Source organism: Tachyglossus aculeatus, chromosome 9 (genome assembly GCF_015852505.1).
Source record: "Tachyglossus aculeatus isolate mTacAcu1 chromosome 9, mTacAcu1.pri, whole genome shotgun sequence".
In the NCBI taxonomy this organism is placed as follows: domain Eukaryota; kingdom Metazoa; phylum Chordata; class Mammalia; order Monotremata; family Tachyglossidae; genus Tachyglossus; species Tachyglossus aculeatus.
In genome coordinates, this window is record NC_052074.1 from 52,867,621 (window position 1) to 52,890,862 (window position 23,242).

The 23,242-nt window shown below is 42.1% G+C and overlaps 1 protein-coding gene across 2 annotated transcripts in view; it reads right to left on the bottom strand.

The window, feature by feature from the left end:
• Positions 1 to 23,242, bottom strand: part of STK39 (serine/threonine kinase 39) — a 218,150-nt gene that overhangs the window by 116,980 nt on the left and 77,928 nt on the right. For both annotated transcript variants that reach the window (XM_038751810.1, XM_038751809.1), the window contains exons 6-8: positions 8,093 to 8,202; positions 7,850 to 7,951; positions 5,215 to 5,348 (exon numbers count right to left, since the gene is read on the bottom strand). In XM_038751810.1, coding sequence (XP_038607738.1) covers positions 5,215 to 5,348; positions 7,850 to 7,951; positions 8,093 to 8,202 — 346 coding nt within the window. The remainder of the gene's footprint in view (positions 1 to 5,214; positions 5,349 to 7,849; positions 7,952 to 8,092; positions 8,203 to 23,242) is intronic.

Here is a 23,242-nt window from a genome sequence, read left to right on the forward strand (position 1 = left end):
AGCATGGCCTAGTAGAAAGGGCCTCCTGCTTGCTGGCTGTGTAACCTCGGGTAAGTCACCTACTTGCTTTGTGCCTCATTTTCCTCATCCATAAATGGGCATTAAATAACTGGTCTCCCTCCTTCTTAGACTGTGATCACCATATAGGACAGGGACTATGTCTAACCTGCTTATCTTGCATCAACCACAGATATCATGACCACTTAGTACAATACTTGGTAGAATACTGGGCAAATTAGTGCTTAAATTCTACAATTAACAAATGCCACAAATGCTAATTATTATACATTGGCTATTTCCCCAGAGAAAAAGGAAGAGAAGGGAAAAAAGCACCAGAAATGCCAATTCAGAGACAGAAAAGGAGAGAAATTAATAGTCTTTGATGTGTGTGAAAATCAGGATTAAGCCAAGTTTAGAAGGTTTTGAGACTCAGATCTTGGAAGAAAATCACAGTTAATGATCTGCTAATGTGTCTAGTGGCTGCTTCAATCGAATGTAAAAAATTAGAAGGATCTTACTGCTAAATAGCAAACGCAGTTTCTTTTTTGTATGCATTAATCTTAGGTTTCTCTTTTAGGTCCATTGGGCTGTTTTGACAGTGGGAGGTTGGAAACATGTGAATGGACTAATTAAGTTGGAGTTTTCGTTTTACATATTTAGACAAGAGGTCACTTGCAGAAATTTACACTTTTGTTAAGCTGACCACAAAATAGCCAGTCATCAACTCTGACATATGTATACTTATCCTGACTTTATACAAAAATAGCCTGGTGATTTAGATAAAACCCACTCAGGCAGCTGCTATTATTTCTGTGTGGTAACTGTGGGAGGGAAGTGAGGGAGTGATGGGAGGGAGAGAGACAGTGAGAGACAGACCCACTTAACAGAATCTGGTCTGAATATCTGAGTGAATAAAAATGAAAATGCCAATTTTTTGATATTTAGATTCCCAGGTTTGTGAAATGCATTCCATGCAAACTTCATGTCCAAGAGTCAAGCCTTTCAGTTGAACAGGCTATAAAATCAATTTCTTACAGGACCCAAAGTAGTTTTCCACTGATATCTAAATAAAACCTTTTCTTAAAGAAAAAGTTATAACAAAATATCCAGTTTTGAATGACAACTCAATTTTTAATACTCTAAAGCAATGAAGTCACAGTGTTCTCATAAATCTAGAGCAACTAAAATTGCTGTTTAAGCGCTGAGGTAGATACAAGTTAATCAGGTTGGACACAGTCCTTCTCTCACATGGCGCTCACAGTCTAAGCAGGAGGGAATAGGATTTAATCTGCATTTTACAGATGGGGTAATTGAGGCAGAGAGAAGTTGAGTGACTTGGCCAAGGTCACACAGCAGATATGTGGCAGAACTGGGATTAGAACCCAGGTCCTAGGATATGACTCCCAGTCCCGTGCTCTTTTCACTAGGCTATGCTGACAACTCAAAGATTCCCATCTCCAAATCCAGCAAGACAGAACAATTTTTAACATCTATGTATGAATCCAGTAGACTGTATATGATTTTAAGACTTCTTAAAATTTGCACAATTTGACCTTATCTATGTTGGTTATTCTTTTTATATACTGTCTCTACTCACAAAATTGCCCCACATTTTTGGAAAGGTTTTGAAACCCCAAAACAGGGGAGGAGCTAGTATACAAGTCATATTACAACTCAGTCTAGTAATAAGGGGGAGGAGGAAAGAAAACAAGAAGAAAAAGAGGAGGAGAAGTGGAGGAAAGAAAGGGAGAAGGAAGAGAAAGATGAGAAGGCATTTCAGGTTGAATGTCTTCCTTGCTGCCTCCCAAGTGCTGCACTCAGAAGTCAATAAATTAATGCCACCTACTTTTCTTCTCACCATGGCATATTTCAGAAAATAATAATAATAATACTAATTGTGATATTAAGTGTTTTCTATGTGCCAAGCACAGTACTAAGCATGGGGTAGATACAAAATCACCAGGTCCCTTGCAGATGAGGGAACTGAGGCAAAAAGACATTAAGTGACTTGCCCAGGGTCATACAGCAGACTAGTGATAGAGCAGGATTAGAATCCAGGTCCTCTGACTCCCAGAACTGTGCTCTTTCCACTAGGCCACTCTGCCAGGGTAGGAAGAAGAAACTCCCTCCGTGGTAGGAGCCTATGTCTGCAGCATTTGTACATTCTGACATAAATCTGCTTTCTACCTCAAGGCAGGCTGCTACCGCTACTTATGAAAATGATCTTTTCTTCCCCCAAAAATCGGGGAAAGGCGGAATTATACAGAAGCAACTTTCGAGTAAATATGGTATTTTACTGCTGTTTCTTCTTTTAAACATGTGGTCACTTCTTCTACCTGACTCTATTAGGGCACCACTAATTTTTCAAGAAAGGCCAAGACATGCCCTGATGCACTTAAATTTAATACAACAAAGTTTCTCTAGAGTCAAGTCCTAAGCAGAACATTTTAATACCAAACAAGTGACTTTGTGCAAGTATGAAAGAAAAGCATGACTTGATCAAAAGAGCCCAGGATGGGGTGTCAGGTGACCTGTGTTCTAGTCCCAGGTCACTTGCCCACTATGTGACCTTGAGCCAGTCACTAACCTAGTCTCAGTTTCCTCATCGGCAAAATGGGGATAAAATACTTGACATCTCGTGGTCTCTCTCTCTCTCTCTCTCTCTCTCTCTCTCTCTCTCTCTCTCACACACACACACACACACACACACACACACACACAAAACAGAGACTGCATCTTATCTGATTATCTTGCATATTCCTTAGCATTGCACTTGGCACATAGTAAGTGCTTAATGGTGGTAGGAATAATGGCATTTATTAATCAATTAATGGCAGTTGCTGAGTGCTTATGTGCAAAGCATTGCATTTGCACATAAGGAAGCAAAGCATTCCTTGTCTTCCCTCCCAAACCTTGTCCTCTCCCTGACTTTCCCATCTCTGTTGACGGCACTACCATCCTTCCTGTCTCACAAGCCCGCAACCTTGGTGTCATCCTCGACTCCGCTCTCTCATTCACCCCTCACATCCAAGCCGTCACCAAAACCTGCCGGTTTCAGCTCCGCAACATTGCCAAGATCCGCCCTTTCCTCTCCATCCAAACTGCTACCCTGCTCATTCAAGCTCTCATCCTATCCCGTCTGGACTACTGCACCAGCCTTCTCTCTGATCTCCCATCCTCATGTCTCTCTCCACTTCAATCCATACTTCATGCTGCTGCCCGGATTATCTTTGTCCAGAAACGCTCTGGGCATATTACTCCCCTCCTCAAAAATCTCCAGTGGCTACCAATCAATCTGCGCATCAGGCAGAAACTCCTCACCCTGGGCTTCAAGGCTCTCCATCACCTCGCCCCCTCCTACCTCACCTCCCTTCTCTCCTTCTACTGCCCAGCCCGCACCCTCCGCTCCTCTGCCGCTAATCTCCTCACTGTACCTCGTTCTCGCCTGTCCCGCCATCGACCCCCGGCCCACGTCATCCCCTGGGCCTGGAATGCCCTCCCTCTGCCCCTCCGCCAAGCTAGCTCTCTTCCTCCCTTCAAGGCCCTGCTGAGAGCTCACCTCCTCCAGGAGGCCTTCCCAGACTGAGCCCCTTCCTTCCTCTCCCCCTCGTCCCCCTCTCCATCCCCCCATCTTACCTCCTTCCCTTCCCCACAGCACCTGTATATATGTATATATGGTTGTACATATTTATTACTCTATTTATTTATTTATTTTACTTGTACATTTCTATCCTATTTAATTTTGTTGGTATGTTTGGTTCTGTTCTCTGTCTCCCCCTTTTAGACTGTGAGCCCACTGTTGGGTAGGGACTGTCTCTATGTGTTGCCAATTTGTACTTCCCAAGCGCTTAGTACAGTGCTCTGCACATAGTAAGCGCTCAATAAATGCGATTGATTGATTGATTGATACGCATCTGAGTACAATACCACAGAGTTAGCCCTCACATTAAGCACTTTTTTCAGAACACTGTACTAAGCACTGGGAAATAATAAACCATTGGGAATTAGACATTGTCCCTTGGGGGGCTCAAACTAAAATGAGCATTATTAAAAGATTAAGAGTTACAAAACAGGGACTAAGTAATAAGCTTAAAATAACTGGAATATTATTTATCTATATTAACATCTGTGACAATGCTGGACTGTAAGCTTATTGTGAGCAGGGAACGTATGCCAACTCCTTTGTAGTGTACTCTCTCAAGCACTTAGCACAGTGCTCTGCACATGGTAAGCACTCAATAAATATCACTGATGATGATGGAATAATTCAGTCTAGAGAAAGGAAGGGTAATCTAATCAACAGTGCTCAACGGTAAGTAGGACTACTGCAGAGGAAATGGACTTAGCCTATAGCATATGAGAGAGTGGCTACATGCAATTAAGGTGTCACCTCAAAGATCCTACCATACTTATGGATTATATATAACCAGACACCCTGTGAACATTACACCAGCAAAAGCCTACAATGGGTTTACAAAGAACCTCAGATACAGGCACTGGGGGAGTATGACGTGAAAGTAGTTTGAATCACATCATCAACTGCCTTATGAAGGTGATGAACATAGAAATGATAACTCTGCCACCAATAAGGCGCTTCAAAGACACAAAAATAGAGGAGAGAATAGTGATTTAAAGTTTGCTCAGCACCCTTTACTTCTGATACAATTACTCTTTCTAATGTAAGACTTCTTTAATTTTCCCTACAGCTGATCTTGTTTCACAAACAAGTTGTTCTGGAGTTTAGAAAGGAGCTCATGTAAAATTCAACAGCCACACCTGGTTTAGCCTAGAGCTGGTAGGTTATGGAAATAGTGAGTAGACAGCATAACCTACACAGCTCTGGATTTTGAAACCATTGTGGAATGCAGCACTGCAAATTTTCTGTCCCTCTCTTTTTCCTGACAGAGCATCTCTGCAACCACAGTAAATCCTGCTTACAAAAAAGCTCTCTCATTGTCTACCCCACAAGATCTTGCTGTTCCTCCCATCTGACCTCATCACCCTGGGTGCAGCTGCTACAGAAAACATGTTTCTCTTGCCCCACTCCCCAACCCAACCTGGTTTCTCCCTTCTCCCTGCCCGCTACCACTTCCCACTGAGGATGCCTATGATTCTCCCAGGTCCGTGGTGTCCACATCCCCAACCCATCCAATTAATCACTATGGAAAACTGAAGGAAAAAGTATTCTGCTCGACTTCAAAAAAAATGACATACCTCTTGGAAGGGTCTTTCTGAAGACAAAGTGAAAGTAGCTTGCGGAAGGATTTGCCATACTTTTTCATCATTTCTTTGTCTTCTACACCTGTTTCTAAAGTAGGAGGATCATTTTGCAAGGTCAACATTAACACCTACCAAAAAAGAGATAAGAAGACCATCTCAGTGCAGGAAAAGTGCCAAAGCAACATAAAGGGTTTTAACTTTAATGTTCTGATCATCCAAAATGGGACTTTTCTTCTGTGTTAATTTTCACAATATCCAACACTAAAAATTTCCACTGTCTTTTCTCTCCAAAAGTTCACATTCTACTCACATTCTGCTTACTTCAATGCCACAGAACTCTCCAACCTTACTTATTTTGACCTGATTAACCTGCATCTACCTCAGTGTTTAAACAGTGCTTGACACATACTAAATGCTTAACAAATACCATAACAATAGTAATTCTATAACGGATTTAAATACTACAATGACTAGAACAAATTCAGCATGGTGTTATTAGTAGCAGCATTATGGACAGCTAAGCGGGCAATGTACTTGCAAAAAATGCACTATTCTCTGTTGATTAATATAGATGCTTACATAAAAGAGAAGATATCTCATTGAAAAATTTAAAGAACACCTTACAATATACTCAGGGTGAAGGCATTCACCTGATCTGCTCCTTTAGCTTCTATTCTACAATCATGGGGACAGTGTTGAAACAGTATAAGAAAGGATGGGCCAATGGTTTTCCTAAATATACTGTTTACAAAGCAGATGTGGGATCAATCAATTAACTGGTTAAAGAAAATGCATTTTTTTTTCTGAGTACTGAAGGGTTTGAGGAACAACTGGAAGGTAAGGAAAAAAAGAACAGTGAATAAGCTCTAAAAAAAGCCACTAGACAACCTGCCATAGGGACAGGATCAAGGTGAACTACTGACAAATATAGTGGTAACATATTTCCTAATAGCCCACACTGGTCATAAAGAACATCAGTACTTCTGCAGCACATGACATACACTAAAAACTAACCCCACAACATTCCAGAAAGCAACACCACTTCCTTGTTTGTAGACTGGGGAAAACAGAAGGGTTAAATGCTACCAGAACTAAAGCAGCAAGGCAGAATTAGAGCCAGGATTGGAATCAAGTTAGTGAATCACATAATTGGGCCAAAAGACTATGCTGCTGTTGCAGAAAAACCAGAATGCACACTCAAAATCTGACAGGTTAAAAAAAAAAATTCTGACCCCAACTTGCTCAGGGAACAAATTCAAGGGGTAAGACAGAAGAAATAACCACCTAAAGGAGATCCAAAATATTTGTGTGGAAAATCAAAACTACAAGCAAATAGTTTTTATGAAATGAGCCTATGAATGCACAAATCAGCATTAATTTATGCAAATGTTATACATACCAGCACTCCTTTCCAACTCTTTCAAACCAATGAATGGGATGTTTAATAAAGAAATAAAGTTTATTGTTTGCTCGGTTTAATAAACAGGAGAAAACTGAACAAACAGTAATCCAGGAATTGGTTTGGATTTGTGTTCAAAAGGAAAATGCTGGGGAAAAAGGAAGGAAGAAGAGGAAAAGAAAGGACAAAAGGAAATGTAAAACACTGCAAGGAAAGAGTGCTCCCAAAACAATAGCGCTTGTTTTGGATGCCGTAATGTCGGCATTTTATGAATGGGAATGTGTTTTAAAACACTTGGTGATATCTTCCAAAGCAAAGATGAATGACAAATTATAACCTTTGTAACAGTCCCTATCTGAGGGAAGGTGAATACTTCCATCAAAACAGAAAATGTGACCCCAGAATATGCTTCATTTCTTGAGGCAAACTTCCCCTGCTTATATCTGATGGAAGGTTCTCACACCTCTTCCCACCCACTTTCAGGAGTTTGTGGAATGGCATCAATATAAGCAGAGGAAGCTGAGCCACGCATCTCAGCTTCCAGGTTTGTAGGGCTAGGGAGGGGCTAGAAGAAACTGAGAAGGCAGAGATGGGGAGGGAAGGCTGAAGGGAAGACAGAGCCTCTCAAAATTCCACTCACCACCTCACCTTCAAGCTACACAAACCTCTGGAAGCTCGGGCCTTTCCTCTCATCTAGCTTCCCCAGAAGTCACAAGTGATGTTTGCTGAATCACCAGCATGAGCGGGCAATGATTTAATGCCAGACCCACATTTCTCACCTCTACGACCCTGTGAATCCTACAGACAGTTGGAGAAAGGTTGTTGGGCCAGTGAGATTTTTAATAGACCTGAAGATTTTGTGAACCTCACCTGTCCGGCTAATATAACCACAATCTGATTTCAGTTTTTTCTATGTTTCCGTCCAGGAGAATAATGGCCTGCATTTGTCATACCTGTCAAGCATAATCAATCAACTTGATCTCATTCTTTAGCCGGCTCTGTGCTCAGAATGTAAATCCCCAATTCTGGCAAAGGCAACACTTTAGTCACTAGTAGCAGCTGTCTAGCTTGCACAAAAAATAAATCAGAAGACATTTGACTTGATTGCACTTCATCATTAATTTCATCCAAAAAGGACTAAAAGTAAATATGAAGCCACTAAGTGGACAAAAATTAGGAACAGATTTCTTGGAATCAAAATTCAAATGAGATATTTCTAAGAGTAATTACTTTCATGGGAGGATATTTGTGGTAAGGTGCAGCTCCTGTTGCTAATTCAATGGCCGTTATTCCAAAACTCCACATATCAGCCTTGAAGTCATAACCTCTCACCTATGGTAGGGACAAGAAACAAACATTTTAAAAATCACATACTACTTAAATCATACTTTACCCTACAAAACACTTTGCTCAGTATTCCAATTCCCATATTAGAAACACCTACCCCAACATTACATGAACCGTGAAGTTTACCTGTTCCATGACTTCAGGTGCCATCCAACAAGGAGTGCCAACAAATGTTTTTCTCACTTTATTACGGGTAACATCACCTCCTGTGGCTAAGAATGCGCTTACACCAAAATCTAAAAGAAAAACATCAGATTCAAAAAAAATTCAGAAAAAAATGCTATACTCAAATGAGAAAAGCAGTCTCTGACACATTTTTGGGAGACTGAGCAAATGGACACTGTCACAGCAGCCCTGACACATATCAAAGGGTTTAGGAACAGATCTGTGTTTATAAATTACTCAATTAGACAAATTATTTACAAGACCACACCCTCTAGAACATTGCAAAATGCAAAGCCTTGTGTGGATAACATCTCTTTGTCAAGATCTTTATTCAGAAATGTTTCCTTGAATTTAAATAATGAGAAACATGTTATCCATACAACGATTTCTTAACAGCTTAACCAAACATCATAATAAATTCATAAACCCTGTTCAATTAAATGCAACGAGCACAGAGGGAGGCAACAATCCTAGATACAAGTGATTCGGGTTTGAAGAGCTAAACATTAGTCCACAATATCTAAAACACATCTGGGATTCATTTGTGAAAGGAGACAAAGACAAATATGGCTCTTTGGGTGGATGAGATGGCAGTGCAGGCATCAACAACAGAAAAGTCATGTACTTTTGAGTTTGTGGAATTTTCCAATTTAGGCTGAACAGCAACCTTTATGTCTCTAAATCACGTTGTACCACGCTAACTTCTTCAGAACCCCTTTGAATTCCTCTCCATGAGTAAGTCTTCTTCTTTTAAGGTCATCTGTTGCCTTTAAAATTGAACAAGACCTTTTAATTGCAAGAGTTTAGCTAGTAGTGGAAAAAATATAACTGCTCCTGCATACATAACTGCTCTTGCATCTCTTTGGGCATTTTGCAATAATGCTCTGAATTGTCAAAGTTCAATGAGGGCCTCATTGGATAATGATTCTTCTGAATGAGATGCAATTAACTCACTGATATCTGCACCACTCATTTAAAAATTAAGACACCTCCTCAGTTCAACAACTTTTTTGATTACCTGCTCTCAGAAGTCTCTTCAAAGCCACAAGAGATTTACTTGCCTACTCTGCTAGATGAGAACACTTGGACCACTTAGATCCATATAGGGGTAAAGAATCAGCCATACAGGTTGAATCACCTAGGTGCTTAGATTGGAGAGTGGTTGTAACCTGAGTTCTGTCTATAACCAAGGATAAGGCTGCATTTGGTCATTTTGACCATTCATCTGGATTTTTTTTTAATAGTACTGTCAATTTATGGTAGAAACTTTAGTCAGCTAACACAGAGTGTAGAATAAGATTTAAAATTGTATTTGTGGTGGACATACTTTCAACACATCTTTATAATTCATATGAAATTCAATTGATCAATGGTAATTATTGAGCACTTACTGTGGGCAGAGCACTGTACTAAATGCTTGGGAGATAATCAAACAACAGAATTGGTAGACATATTTCCTGCCCTTAAGGGCTTTACAATCTAGAGAGGGAGACAGACATTAAAATAAATTATGGATAGGTATGTAAATTCTGTGGGAGGAGTAAATAAGTTTGTTTTCCTGATCCATCTAAAAATATCAATTCCAAAACAGATTAAAAAACAGATGGTTAGTCTTAAAAGTTACCATCGAAGAAAGAGAGATGTTGGTGACAGAAACAACCTATCCTAATAGCTATCTAAGGATATGCTCAGTTCATACGTGTAGTCGTATACAAAAATGGATATTGACAAAAGAGGAAGATTATTCACTAGAGTGTGGGCTCTGCTACTTATATCTAGTCTGTTTTATAGGAACAAAAACACTGGCTGTGCTCCTAACAGCCCAGTGGAGGATAGAGCTCCATGGGGAATCAGTGGGGAAGCCAGGGCAGCAGAAGTGATGCAGGAACAGTGGGGAAATAGGAGGGTAAAAGCACAATAGAAACCTGGAGCCAGTGGCATCGGCCAAGCAGATGTCAGAGGCTGACATGCTGTGCCAAACAGCCCGGCACTAGTGTGTCACTCTCTGGCATTTTCGCCAGGAGATGCCAATGGCTGCTGTAGAAAGGGGGAGTTATTTGGTGAAAAGAAGCCCCCATCTTCTCAGCTGGCCCAGGGACTCATCTCTGCTACTGGGATGCATACTGTTCAGAAACCATGACAACAGAGATTCATGTGGCTGAATGAGAACCTTTAGAAGGCATCCTCTCTCCCTCTTAGACTGAGCACCCCAAGCAGGCCATCTACTGAGTGCAAGCTGTTTTTCTTGTCAATATCCCAGCAATAAGGACATAGTAAGCACTTAATTGCACAATTGTTAATTATTACTATCTGGGCCATCCTCCAGGCTATGGGTGGGACTACATCAAAACCATGACAGGTCAGCATAGTCGTTATTCCAATTTTTTTTAATATATCCAGGGAAGGAAACCTCCTGAATACATCATCCTACTAATTACCTTGGCACTCACTTGTATATTATTACTTATTTGCATACTTCTGTGTCATCAGTCTAACTCCCTCACTTTTAACTGTTGTATAATTGACAAATGGTGTCCACTTGCCTCCCCTACAAAACTGTAAACTACTTGAGGACAAGGACCACAACTTTAATTTCTCCTCTACCTTCTTCAGGGTTCAGCACAGTGAGGTCTCAGTGCATGCAGCTGATTCATTCATTCAATCATGTTTACTGAGTGCTTACTGTGTGCAGAGCACTGTACTAAGCTGATGAATTCTTCTGGTAACTAACACAATCCAGCTTTTCACAACCCTAGGAAAAAGCTTCTTCTAATATTCCAAGCCACACAGTCCTAGTTTGTGTAATTAGCAATAACCTCCATCCTGACAATATGTTCACTTGGAGAAGAGTCAAACACACAGGTTCTCTCATGACACCTAAGTGGTTTATCTATTTTTAGACCTTAAAAACTCATGCTGCAGTTGATGCCAAAGAAATATCAAAAAGGAAGTGGCTCCAAAAATTTATTTTTTTAACAAAATAAATTCCTTGTGATCCAAGCAGCCTGAGTGCCAATTCCCTTTAAAATCTAACGTTAACATTTGCTGTTAATTTTTAGAATTTGATTCAGTATTTTTATCATTTGATATTTAAGTATTCAGCAAACTTTGCTTGCTATCTATTTTAATATTTTTTCATTCATTCATTCATTAAGCGCTTAGTACAGTGCTCTGCACACAGTAAGTGCTCAATAAATACGATTGGTGATTCAGTCATTACTCCTCACAATGACCTGTGAGGCATATGAGACGGTTATCACTATCAGTGGTATATGTTGAGGGCTTACTATGTGCAGATCACTGTACACAGTACTTGGGAGATTATCCTCATCACCACCAGCATACACTGGGCATTTTTGTTTCTGCACCTATTAAACTGGGTACAACATTCAATTCAATCATATTTATTGAGTGCTTACTGTGTGCAAAGCACTATACTAAACACTTGGGAGAATATAACAATTAACAGACACGATCTCTGCCCACACCAACCTCATTTCAGAAGACGTGGAGAAGTGACTTGCCAAAGGTAGCAAAGGAAGTAAAGTAAGAAGGAACTGGGATAAGAATTATCACGTCCTGAGTTTCTAACCCAGTGGGCTAAACTGTCTCTCCAATAATTTTAATTCTCTGCCTTTGAAGAAATGAAAATGTTAAGAGGGCACTGAAGCTAATATTCTACAGATACTAAACACTCTGCTGAGTGGAGATCAGATACAGTTTAAGAGAGGAAAAATGAGTTGAATATTCTCTGCTTAATCCTAAATGACATTCATATCTCTATAAACAATCCTGCATCATTTGGTATGATTCCAAGTTGCTGCCCAAACTAAAGATGCACTGCCAAAAACATATGGGAATACTTCAGAGAGGTGTCATTCTCATCCATTATCCTTCCAATCCACTTTATCTCCATCACCACTAACAAAGATCTATGGGGCACCCAGAGAGTACATGCATCTGAGCTAGGTTGACTCATCTCTACTCCTCCTCTTCATTATCTCTTCTTTGGCTTATCTTTTTTTTTATTTTTTAAGGTATTTATTAATCGTTTACTATGTGCCAGGCACTGAACTAAGCACTGGGGTAGATACAGGAAAATCAGGTTAGACATAGTGCATGTCCCAAATGAGGCTCACAATCTTACTCTCCATTTTACAGATGAGATAACTGAGGCAAAGAGAAGTTAAGTGACTTGCCCAAGGTCACACAGCAGCCAAGTGATGGAGTCTGGATTAGAACCCACATCCTCCAACTCCCAGGCTCTTGCTCTCTCCACTAGCCCACACTGCTTCTCAAATTTCTATCCTAAATCTTCAGCTTTTCATAAGACAGATGTTTCTCTCTTTGAATAATCATTATCTTTGAACAACATGGGGAGTATTTGACAAAGACAGTTCCTATGGCTTATAGAGATTAAGAGTTAAACCTGATTTCTGACAAATATAGTTTTTGGTATCATTCTTTTTTTTTGGAGGGGGGGGGTTGTTTTTTAATTACACCAAAGCAACAGTAACCTTAAAGGACTGATCTTCTTCGGAAAGCTTCATAGGCTAAGGAATAGTTTCCAACAATGAGCTGAGAGAAACTGTGGTTGGTGACAGGGTGGACTAACAGGTAAGGAGATGAGAATGACTTGCCTCATGACAAGGAAAAATCATAAAAGGAAAATGCAACCCACTACACTTGGGAAGATTGAAAGTAAACTGTCAGGAAGACTGGAGAGGTTTAAATAAGGTTATTTGTTCAGGACCTAAAATGTGAGTTTTACTCTGGCTTCTTGACTATCAGTTCATAGTGCATTCCAGTTTTTGCTCTCTAAATAACTGTATTCTCTCACTCCCCCTCTTTCCCTCCTCCTTCTCCCTCTCTCTCCAGTACTTGCTCCAACTCATTACCATTACTCTTGAGCTGCTGTCGATTTCTTCCACAAGACATTTTTTGTCTCATTCAATCCAAGCCCCAGGTATATCTCTACATAGAAGTTATCTTCAAGTACCCAGGATTACTATTCTGCCCCAGGACAGTTCCAATGCTATCTTTCTCTAACATGATCTTAGTGGATCCGCACCTTCAGATGTTCTTCAGGTGACCTGATTTGAGTCCATCCACAGTTCCCTTCGAGGGCTTCTTCCTTCAGTTTCAGTTATCTTTAGTCTCGCCATTCTCAACTCTGCCTCATTTCTGTCTGGCCAGCTAACTTTGCTATGTCCTCCTGCTACCTTGTTAAAACAAATCCTCTCATTTTAATTCTGCTAGTCCATAAGCCCACTAGACTGCCAACTCCTTGGGGACAAGGATCCTGTCTACCAACTCTATTGTAATGTACTCTCCCAAGTGTAAGCACCACAGGTCTAGATTGTCTGAAGATCTGGGTTCTAATCCTGGCTCAACTACTTGCCTACTGCGTGGGCTTGGGTCACAACTTCTCTGTGCCTCAGTTTCCTCACTCCAAAATGGGGATTCAATATCTGTTCTCCCTCCTACTCAGACTGTAAGCCCTATGTGGTAGTGGTATAGAGACTGTTTTTGGCCAGATTAATATATCTACTTCGGTGCCTAGAACAGTGCTTGAAATATAGGAAGTGCCTAGTGCAGTGTTTTGCACACAATAGGTGCTCTATAAATACCATTGATTTGATTAATTGACTGATTCTGTCCCTCTTTCTAGCCATTATTTTTCTCCGTGGTAGCTTTGATCATAAGCTGGTGTTTCCCTCGTCCTCTGAATGACTCTTCCCTCTCCCCTTTGCTGATTAATATAAAAAAAATGAAGGATTCACATATCCCTGAATAACAAAGCAAAATTTTCACCTGTTCTCTTCACACTCCTAGGTGTCACAGTATTGCTGCTTCTGCTGATTTGGAGCATCTACTATTCCTGTGGTTGGTATTTTCTTTGCATTCATAATTTCACTTTCTTTAATACCACTAATCTTCTTTCAGCTCCCTTTGCTGTGCCACTTAGCATAGATTGTTTTCAGAATTCCCCACAAAAGTTAATTCCTCTTTATCAAATGCCAAAACCCAAGCCATGCTCTGACACATCAATCTCTCCAGCCTCACTTCATTTAAACCACTGCTGTTGAGATGCTTCTGCACTGACCACATCATACACCCACCTCAAACCATTCTATTGGTTCCTTCACCACTGGTACAAAATTCTGATGTTGAAGTGACTGGGCACTCTCCACACAACCTCAAACCTCAGCTCTCCCTCAAGTTTCACTTCCTCTTCTATCCCTGTGACGCCACTCCTTTTCTCGGAGTGGTGCATTCTCAAACGTCCTTGCCCATGTGTCTGACTCAGTCTGAGAACAACATTCCAGCCTTTGCCATCCTGCAGCCCAGAGTCCCCATGTCACTCCTGGATAGCCCGCAAAGAGGCACAGTTAGCAGGAGCAACATTGGAATGGCTGGGATTCCTGAAGCCCTGAAGGAAAGAAGTGAATGGGGCATGGAAATTACTGCTCCCTCACCACATCCATGCCAGAGGAATGAGATGCTTGCAGTCTCTCCATCTCTGGGGGGCCATCTGGTAATTTGGGGATGTGGGCCACCCTCGCCAAATTTCACGGCATTTAGACTCCAAGCTTCAAGTCAAACTGGTTTGTTCGTCACAGAACACAACCTTGAACACATGTGGCATGGCCAAGTGGAAACTGCATAGGACAATGAGTCAAGAGACCCGAGTTCTAATTCCAGCTCTACCACTTGCCTTGGCAAGTGTGACCTTGGGCAAATCACTTCACTTCTCTGTGCCTCAGTTATCTCATCTGTAAAATGGGGGTTAAGATTATGAGCTCCACACAGTACAGTGACTGTGTCCAACCCTATTTGCCTATATCTACCCCAACGCTTAGTACAGTGCCTGGCACATAGTAAGCACTTAACAAATACTTTTATTACTACTATTTGCCTGCTATGTGACCTTGGCCAAGTCACCAAAACATATTTTTGCCTGAGGTTCTTAATCTGTAAAATAAGGATGACATTACCTGTTCTCCCTCCCCCTAAGATTGTGAGCCCCAAGTGAGAGAGGGACTGTGTTCAATCTAATTATTCTGCATCCTCCCCATCACAGTAAGCACTCATTAAATACTGCTGATTAATAGAAGCACTTAAACACCACAGTTAAATTGTTATTAGGTGGGTCCTTAAATTAACTCTTGACAATGATGACGATGAGCCTCCTACATTTTACAGTAAGTGAACTGTGCACCCAGGAGAAGGGACTGACCCCACTGAAGGTTTCAATACAGCCCTAGGAAAGATGACATTCAATTATGCAAGGATCTAGTTCAATCCTATGCACTCAGTGGGGACCTAAGTACTTCAAGACTATGTTACCTTTGCAAATTTGATTCAGTTTGTACAAAATAACTCCCTTACCTAACCTGGTTGTGCAAGAACTGGGAGGAAACCCTAAACGGTTGACTAGGTTGGCTTGAGGCAAAAAATCTCCAAACCACCCCAAGCCGGTATGTACTTTTCATGTTTTGAAAGTTCCTTTTTAACAGTTTATCTGTTCCACTTTCAGGTATTTTCAAGTCTCTGGAAGTTCTGATTCCTGGGTAGTAAATGGAAGTTCAGGGGGAAGGGTTATAGAGATGCACCCACATGGTGACTCACAGCACTCACAGGTGGGCTTCCTTGCAATCGCCTTCTCCCTTGCCACTAAGGCAGGCAAGTTTTTAGGGAGTTTCCTGCTCCAACTGTGCTCACTAAAGAGCAGCTGACTTGTTCTCCCTCCTAACCTGGACTGATAGTCCAATGAGGGACAGGGACTGTGTCCAACCTTATTATCTTGCATCTACTTCAGAGTACAGTGTTTGGCACATAGTAAGTGTTTGACAAATGCCACAATTTATTATTATTATTATTATGCCCAGCCAGAAGGCAGAGTGCCCTTGCCAGCCCACTGGAAACAGTTTGGAATTCCTCCAAGACACCAGGCCTGCCAGGAGTCTTGGGGAAGCTGCATAAAACCCCTGCTAGATGCTTGGCATTGTCTCCACTTCTCTTTCTGCAAGCCTGAGGCAAGGAATGGCAACCACATTCCCCACAATCACCATCAGATTCAGTGGTGGTGCCACCCTACTGACTTCTGGTTTTATTTTGTGTATTTTTCCTTCCCTCATTTGTTGCTTTAGTGTGTCATTATTTCATCACTGCTTATGTGTCTTCCCCCATACATTCATAGACTGTGCAGCCCTTGAGGGCCAGGATCGCATCTAATTTTGTTTTTTTAATTATATTTGCCAGGCACTACACTAAGCTCTGGGGTAGTACCATTTCCACTTTTGCCTAATTTCCCATGGCTTAGCACAGTGCTCTGCAGACAGTAAGCACTTAATAAATACAATTAATACAAGTGGCAGCAGAACAAGAATTTATAGAGTGCCCACTTGAGTGCTTTCCCACGAGGAGCTTATACTCTAATGTGGAAGACAAACATAAAAATATTTATGACACTGTTAAAATAAACATAAAAGCTTCCCACTAGACTGTAAGCTCCCAGAGGGTAGGGATCATGTCTACCAACTGTCCCAAGAGCTTGGTCCAGTGCTCTGCACAAATTAAGTGTTCAATAAATACCACTGATGGACACATGGCCTCTAAGAAGATGCTTATTATGCTACTCATTCATTGCCTGAGGTTTTAAACCAGCATTTTGCAACCAGCATTAACCCAGCCCACCTCTGTAATTTGGAAGCCTTCCCACCATGCCCAGTGGATTTTGGGAGGGGGCAGCAAGCATATAAAATCCAGAGACACCCAAAAGGGAAATGGCTGCACTTGAGAGCACTCTCCCTGCCCAGATGCCACAGACTTTGGGAGGGAGAGAGGGAAAGGAAGGAGGCGGAGATCCACACCTCGCAGGTTCTCAGCACCACCAAAGATCAGCAGAAAGGGGTGGTCTGGACAACACTGCAGGCAGAGTCGGAGCCTATGGAAGCTCTAAGGCTGAGCACTAAATACAACATATCCACAGGAAAAGGAAGCTGCACCTATAAAGGACCTTCCTGCACTGGAGGACTGAGGACTAGGATGCTAATTAGGTACCTAAAGGAGAAGGATAGCTCTTCTCCACTGATCAGAAAGCTCAAAGACCTTATTACCCAAACACACTTTTTCTACTTCATCACCTTGAGGGATCTATTAACCAAGCCAATTTAAATCCTGAAGAGTCAAAAACCTTCATTTGTACAGCTCTTGATTCCCATCTGTCATATACAGATGCATTTCAATACCTGCTAAACTTGTACCTTTGCAACAACAACAATCTATAAACATCAAAAAGCAACTAATGTTTAGGACACTTTTTAACTTTTCCCAGGTTCCACATTTAGATAAAACACATCTCCAGCTCTTCTGTTTCTACTAAAATGCACAGCGAATACTACAAGTATAACCCGAGCTCTAGTTTTGTGGGATTTTTAAAGAAAAAAAATAAACATTTTTGATGACAACCAGATTCCATTCAACTTACTCTGCTGTGGGTTTCCTCCCACCAGCCAAACTACATGTCTTCCAAAGAAGTTCAGTTAAACCATCCCAAATGGGTATACACATACATAAAAAAAAGTAGCTATACATAAGACCTATTCTTAAAAGATCTCCAAGGAAGGAAAAAAATTCAAGATTCCAACATCTACTGGGTATATATTCCAAAATCTCCACCCAACTCAAGTCCAGGATTCTTCCTAATGTAGACATTTAAACCCACCTAAAGCAATTAATTCCAGTCTCTTCTAACACGACAACAGGGGAAATGTCGAGAGTGGTTTCAGGGAAAGCACCTCCACATTTTGCTTAAACCACAGGACCCCAAGTCCTCTTTTACCTCATTTAAAGACTCCCCCAAAGCTTTGTGCAGTGCTCTGCATACTACTTGTGGTTCAAAAATGCTCCCAAACCGGACACTCTTCTGAAACGTGGGTGGCATTGGACAAGGGCCTCCTGTGACACAGCTTGAATTTACCCTTCCCTTTTTCTTGCCGCTGCCCTTTCATTGGCAGCCTTACCTTTGCCAGCACCTTATAATAAAACCCAACTTTGTAAACCTGTACAAGACAGCAGAACCCCCAATCTTACCACTTCCCCCACAAAGCAGCAGTCACTGAAAGAAGAAAGGCTAAACATCTGCCTTTCTCTTTGTCAGCTGCGCCTGACAGACACAGACTTCCATTGGGCCCAGTGTCAGAGACAGCACCCTGCTGTTCCTCTTTCCAACTCTGAGTGAAAAACAATGCTGTACAGCCAGGAGGATGGGTCTCTGTTCTCCATGAGGGCAGGGATCATGATTTCCAACTCACCTGTACTCTCCATGTGCTCAATACAAAGCTCTGCATAGAGTGGGGACTTGACGAATCAACGGCATTAGACAAGATGGAAGGAGACTTGACTAATCTTTTAACAAAATCCTGTAGCTCCTCCTCTAGACTGCAAGCTCTCTGTGGGCAGGGAACATTTCTACCACTGTGTAATATTGTACTCTCCCAAGTGCTTAGTACAGAGCTCTGCACACAGTAAGCACTCAATATATACAAATGATTGACTGATCGATCGAATGGTCCCAGTAAGAACCAATCTGGCCCACCCTGACTCTCCCTGGCATCTTTATTGGAAACCTTGATGAGCAGAGAAGGAAACATCCTGACCCTCTTAGGAAATGATACCATAAAGAAGAAAGTAAATATATTTAGTCCAGTTGTGCTTCCTGCAGGAACCTGAAAAAAACAAGCTTAATTATTTATATGAAACATTGAAGAGGGCCAGTCGTGGCTAAAGAGACTTCAAAATATAAACAGAATATGATGAAAAGTTTCTGTAATATTTCTCCAGGGTCTAAACATGGGCAAATTCTCCCAGTGAGAATGTTATACATAGTTTGGTGATTTGACTGCTGATCTGAGTAAATGGCCAAAAATGTCCCCAAACACCACTGGGAGGTAGGTTTGGTTCTTAGTCCCAAGAGAAGGAAATCAACACAAGAAACAGAAAGCAACTGATGCAGAACACAAAGACCTGATTGTCTTATTCTTCCTTCCACCACAAATGTAATTGGCCAATCAGTCCCAACAGTATCCTCTATAACATACCTCAAGAACTCCACCTTGGGGCTCTGAGAGAACAAGGCCAACACCTGACTCTTCCCCAGTGGGACAACTCTCCCCTTCTTCTCCCCTCCCCAACTCCTCTCTACAGGTGCCCACTCCGAGGGGGCCATGGCCCCCAGGGACTTGACATGGTGGGGCTAATGTAATCAGGTTCACATTCTCGGCTTTCTGGAGCCAGAGAGGAGCTGAGGGTCTCTGATGACAAGGTGCACCAGGAAGGGGGGCTGAGGCCCTCACCAGGCTGGATGAACGTGACACAGGTGGTGGCACTGGGTGCTGCTGCTGCTCCTCCTCTGGTTCTTATCGGGGCTGGGCTGGGCACCTGCAACTGCACTAGGATCCTGTGAGGAGGGGCCACTTGTCCACCCCACCCCAGCCCAAGCAGCTTGAGGAGGCAATGGGGCCAGGCCACATGGGGAAAGAGTCATGGTCATGGCACCAGGCAGTTTCTACAGTGGTCACGGCCAGTAGGCTGTGCCATCCAATGGAGTTCCACATACCATGATGCCTCTAGGGGACCTCAGGAGGCAGGTGGTCTCTCCCTGTGGGAATCTGGAACAGCAATGTGAGAACTGGCGGCATTTTAACCTGATGTGGCCAGGCTCCCACAGACTAAAATCATCCACTCCCTCTCTCCCCAGCCCAACACCCAGGAAAGATCTAAAGGCAGCAATGGAGGAACAAATACGATTGAACAGGAAACTCAAGACTAAGAACCTTTGGCTTCCTCTTCTTCCCTCCTCTTTCTCCTTTCCTACTTTATCTTCTCTTCCTTCTCTCCCACAAGTTACACTCCCAAATTCTCCCCCACACACCAAAATGGAAAGGGGTTAAACCTGCTCCTGTCTCTTTCTCCGTTTCCAACCCTCCCTCAAGTTCCCTCTCTCTTTCGCAGCCAAACAAACCCCTTCACATGGCAAAGGGCTTGAAGAAAATTCCATCGAAGGATTTAAAAAAAAAATGTTACTTGTTAGGCACTTACTATGTGCCAGGCACTGTTCTAAGCAGTAGGGCAGATACAAGATAATCAGGTTGGAAACAGTCCCTGTCCCACTTGGGCCTCATGGAGGGAGGAGGATTTAATAGCCATCTTGCAGATGAAGTAACTAAGGCCCAGACAAGTTAAATGATTCACCTAAGGCCATATGGCAGGCAAGTGGTGGAGCCAGAATTAGAATCTAGGTCCCCTGACTCCGAGGCCCATACCCTTTCCACTAAGCCACACTGCTTCCCTGTTCTAATGCTGCCCTCACAGTGGTTCTTCTCACATCAGATCTTCCTGAACTCACTGGTTAAACTGTTGCCAGAGGCTGTTTGAGGATGGGAAACACAGACTGTTTGTGGGGATTTAACCACACACTTCACATTCTGTTTAAGAGTTTACAGAAGCAGTTCACTACTCTACAGAAATAGCTGTATCCCAGGAACAGCATTGTCCTCTGCTTAAGTAATGACATTTACTTATGTATTTTTAAAAACCAGGAAGTATTCTAACCCCAGTTTCCCAGAATTATGTGCTGAGTTCTACCAGAAAAACAAAAATAATTGACTGTTAATGTCTTCGTGGGCTTCTGTGAACAAGTACAAGTAATTCAATTTAAGGCAGAAGGAATAAATACAATTTTAAGCAGGCCACTGGAGGAGCTGGGGAGGCATTTGTGTCTTTAAAATGTTAATCTCATCTTGCAGGTGAGCAACCCAGTTTCTTCCAATCCCAATAATCAATCACGTTTATTGAGAGCTTACTGTGTTCAGAGCACTATACTTAGCACTTGGGAGAGTACAATAAAACAGAGTTAAAAGATACATTCCCTGCCCACACCGAGCTTAAAGTCCAGGGTCTAGTTTACCTAGACCATAGCACCCAAACCATTTTTCCACTTCCTTGTCCACTAGCTGAGAGAGACCCAAAGTCTGAAAGAAACATTCACCTCTACAGCATTTTTGGCCCTTTAAATATACTTGCATAAATACAATTGGCTAAATAGTGCCCCTCGCAGGTGTCTTCACATACAGTAAGTGCTCAATAAATACCACTGAAACATGTCTCGCTCCTGCAACTCCAACTTGATGCCTTCTTCTATGGCCCTCCGTGACAATCATCCCTCCCCTCTCAAGCCGTAGGTGCTAGGGACTCTCCTCTCTAGAGCAGTAACTCCAAAACCTGTCTTCAAAGACTTCTGGATCTTTAACTGAACTGGGCAGATTTCTCTTTCATTGTTTTTCATCTAACTTTCCCCTTAATGCTCCTGCTCCCAGTCTGCTTGTGGAGTTATAGGCTTCATTGTATTTTCAACTTCTAGCTCTTTCCCTCATCTTCTCAGAAACCACATCATGATCCACTCCTTCTCTTCCCTCACTGTGGGACTGTTCATATTGCCCCGCAACTTCTCCCTCATGATCTGGAAAGCCACAGTATTCTAGAGTTATGAAACCACCTCTGCAGGCCTCCCAACTAACAGGACGTCGCTAGCATTAAGACAACACTCTGGCACTGAGCCACGGAGAAGTGCCACAAGCAAACCTTACGCAACACGATGCTGTCAAACCTGGCATTTAATATCACTATTTAACTACAAAGACTTACAGAGAGAGGCAAACCTAGTTAAATAACTTCAGTGCCATGGATTTATTTCCCAAAGCTCTCTTAAAAAGCCTATTTGAGTTATATAGGAAAAATAAAGAAAAGGAATGACTATGAATCATTCTTCAAACAGTTGTGTCTAAAGCAAGGCTTTTCTTGGAGGAGTCAGAGAGCATTAATTTCTGTACATCTTTCCCCTAGGTTCTCGTGGGGGCCAATTCTTTGTTTCCTGTAATTTTATTTTGCCACCCTCATTCCTACTGGCAGATTTTGAAGAAGGAAGTACATTTATTTCTCTTGACTGTGAAGTCCTAATGGCCCTTAGGGGCAAACATTTCTTCATGGTGCTCTGTGTCATCTTCTCTCTTTGTTTCTCTCCCCCCACCCAAGATGGTGTGAGCAATTCTATTGCTGCTGAAGCCTGTACACACTTCACAGAAGGAATTGCTAATTGTGATTATGGGGCTGGTTGGGGTTTCCATGCACACCCAGTGGATGAGAGACAAGGAAAGAGTGTGATGCTGCACAATTCTTCTGAGTGATGAGCACAGGAAGACTGGTTTCTTTGCATGCAGGCTATTTTTCTGCAGTTAAATACTGAGTACTATATTTTATAACATCTGTCACTGTATTTGCATTTTATTTACTGCTCTTTGGGTCTTTTAGCAAAACTATCACAATATAAAAACAGGTTGTTCCTGGCTTCCATGGTAGGAGCTGCAAACAGGAAGAGTTCATAAAGTTTAAAGTAGACACTGACGCTAAAAAGGATTGAGAAATGATATTGGTGGTGGTGGCGTTGGGGAAGAACGGGACACACAATTCAGCTTTTTTTTTCTGCTATTTGTGAAGCACTTACTGTATGCCAGACACTATACTAAATGCTAAAGTGATACAAGATAATCAGGTTGGACGCAGTCCCCGTCCCACATAGGACTCACAGTCTTAACCCCCACTTTACAGAGGAGGTAATGAGGCACAGAGAGGTTAAGTCACTTGCCCAAGGTCACACAGCAGAAAGGAGGCAGAGCCGAGATTAGAACCCAGGTTCCCTGACTCTGAGGCCCGTGACCTTTCCATTGGCCATGCTACTTCCACCACAGGCTAACATTCAGCCCACAGAGCAAACTTGGCCCTTGTGCACTCGGAGTGCCAGGGAGCCTGAAACAGAAGCTTACAACTTGTGGAAAGAGGAATATCAGTATCATTGTCCTCCCCCAAGCCCAGGTCTTTACAGGTTCAGCTCCTGTAAACTCATTGCCTGCAGGCCTCCAAGCCACCACCTTCTCCGTTTCTCTCTCCTGAAATTTATCAGAGAATAAGATGAATCAAAGTGACCGGAGTTTGGACACAAAAAGAATCATAAGGGGATGCATTTTGCCTAAATTTTTTGGTTTTGCAACA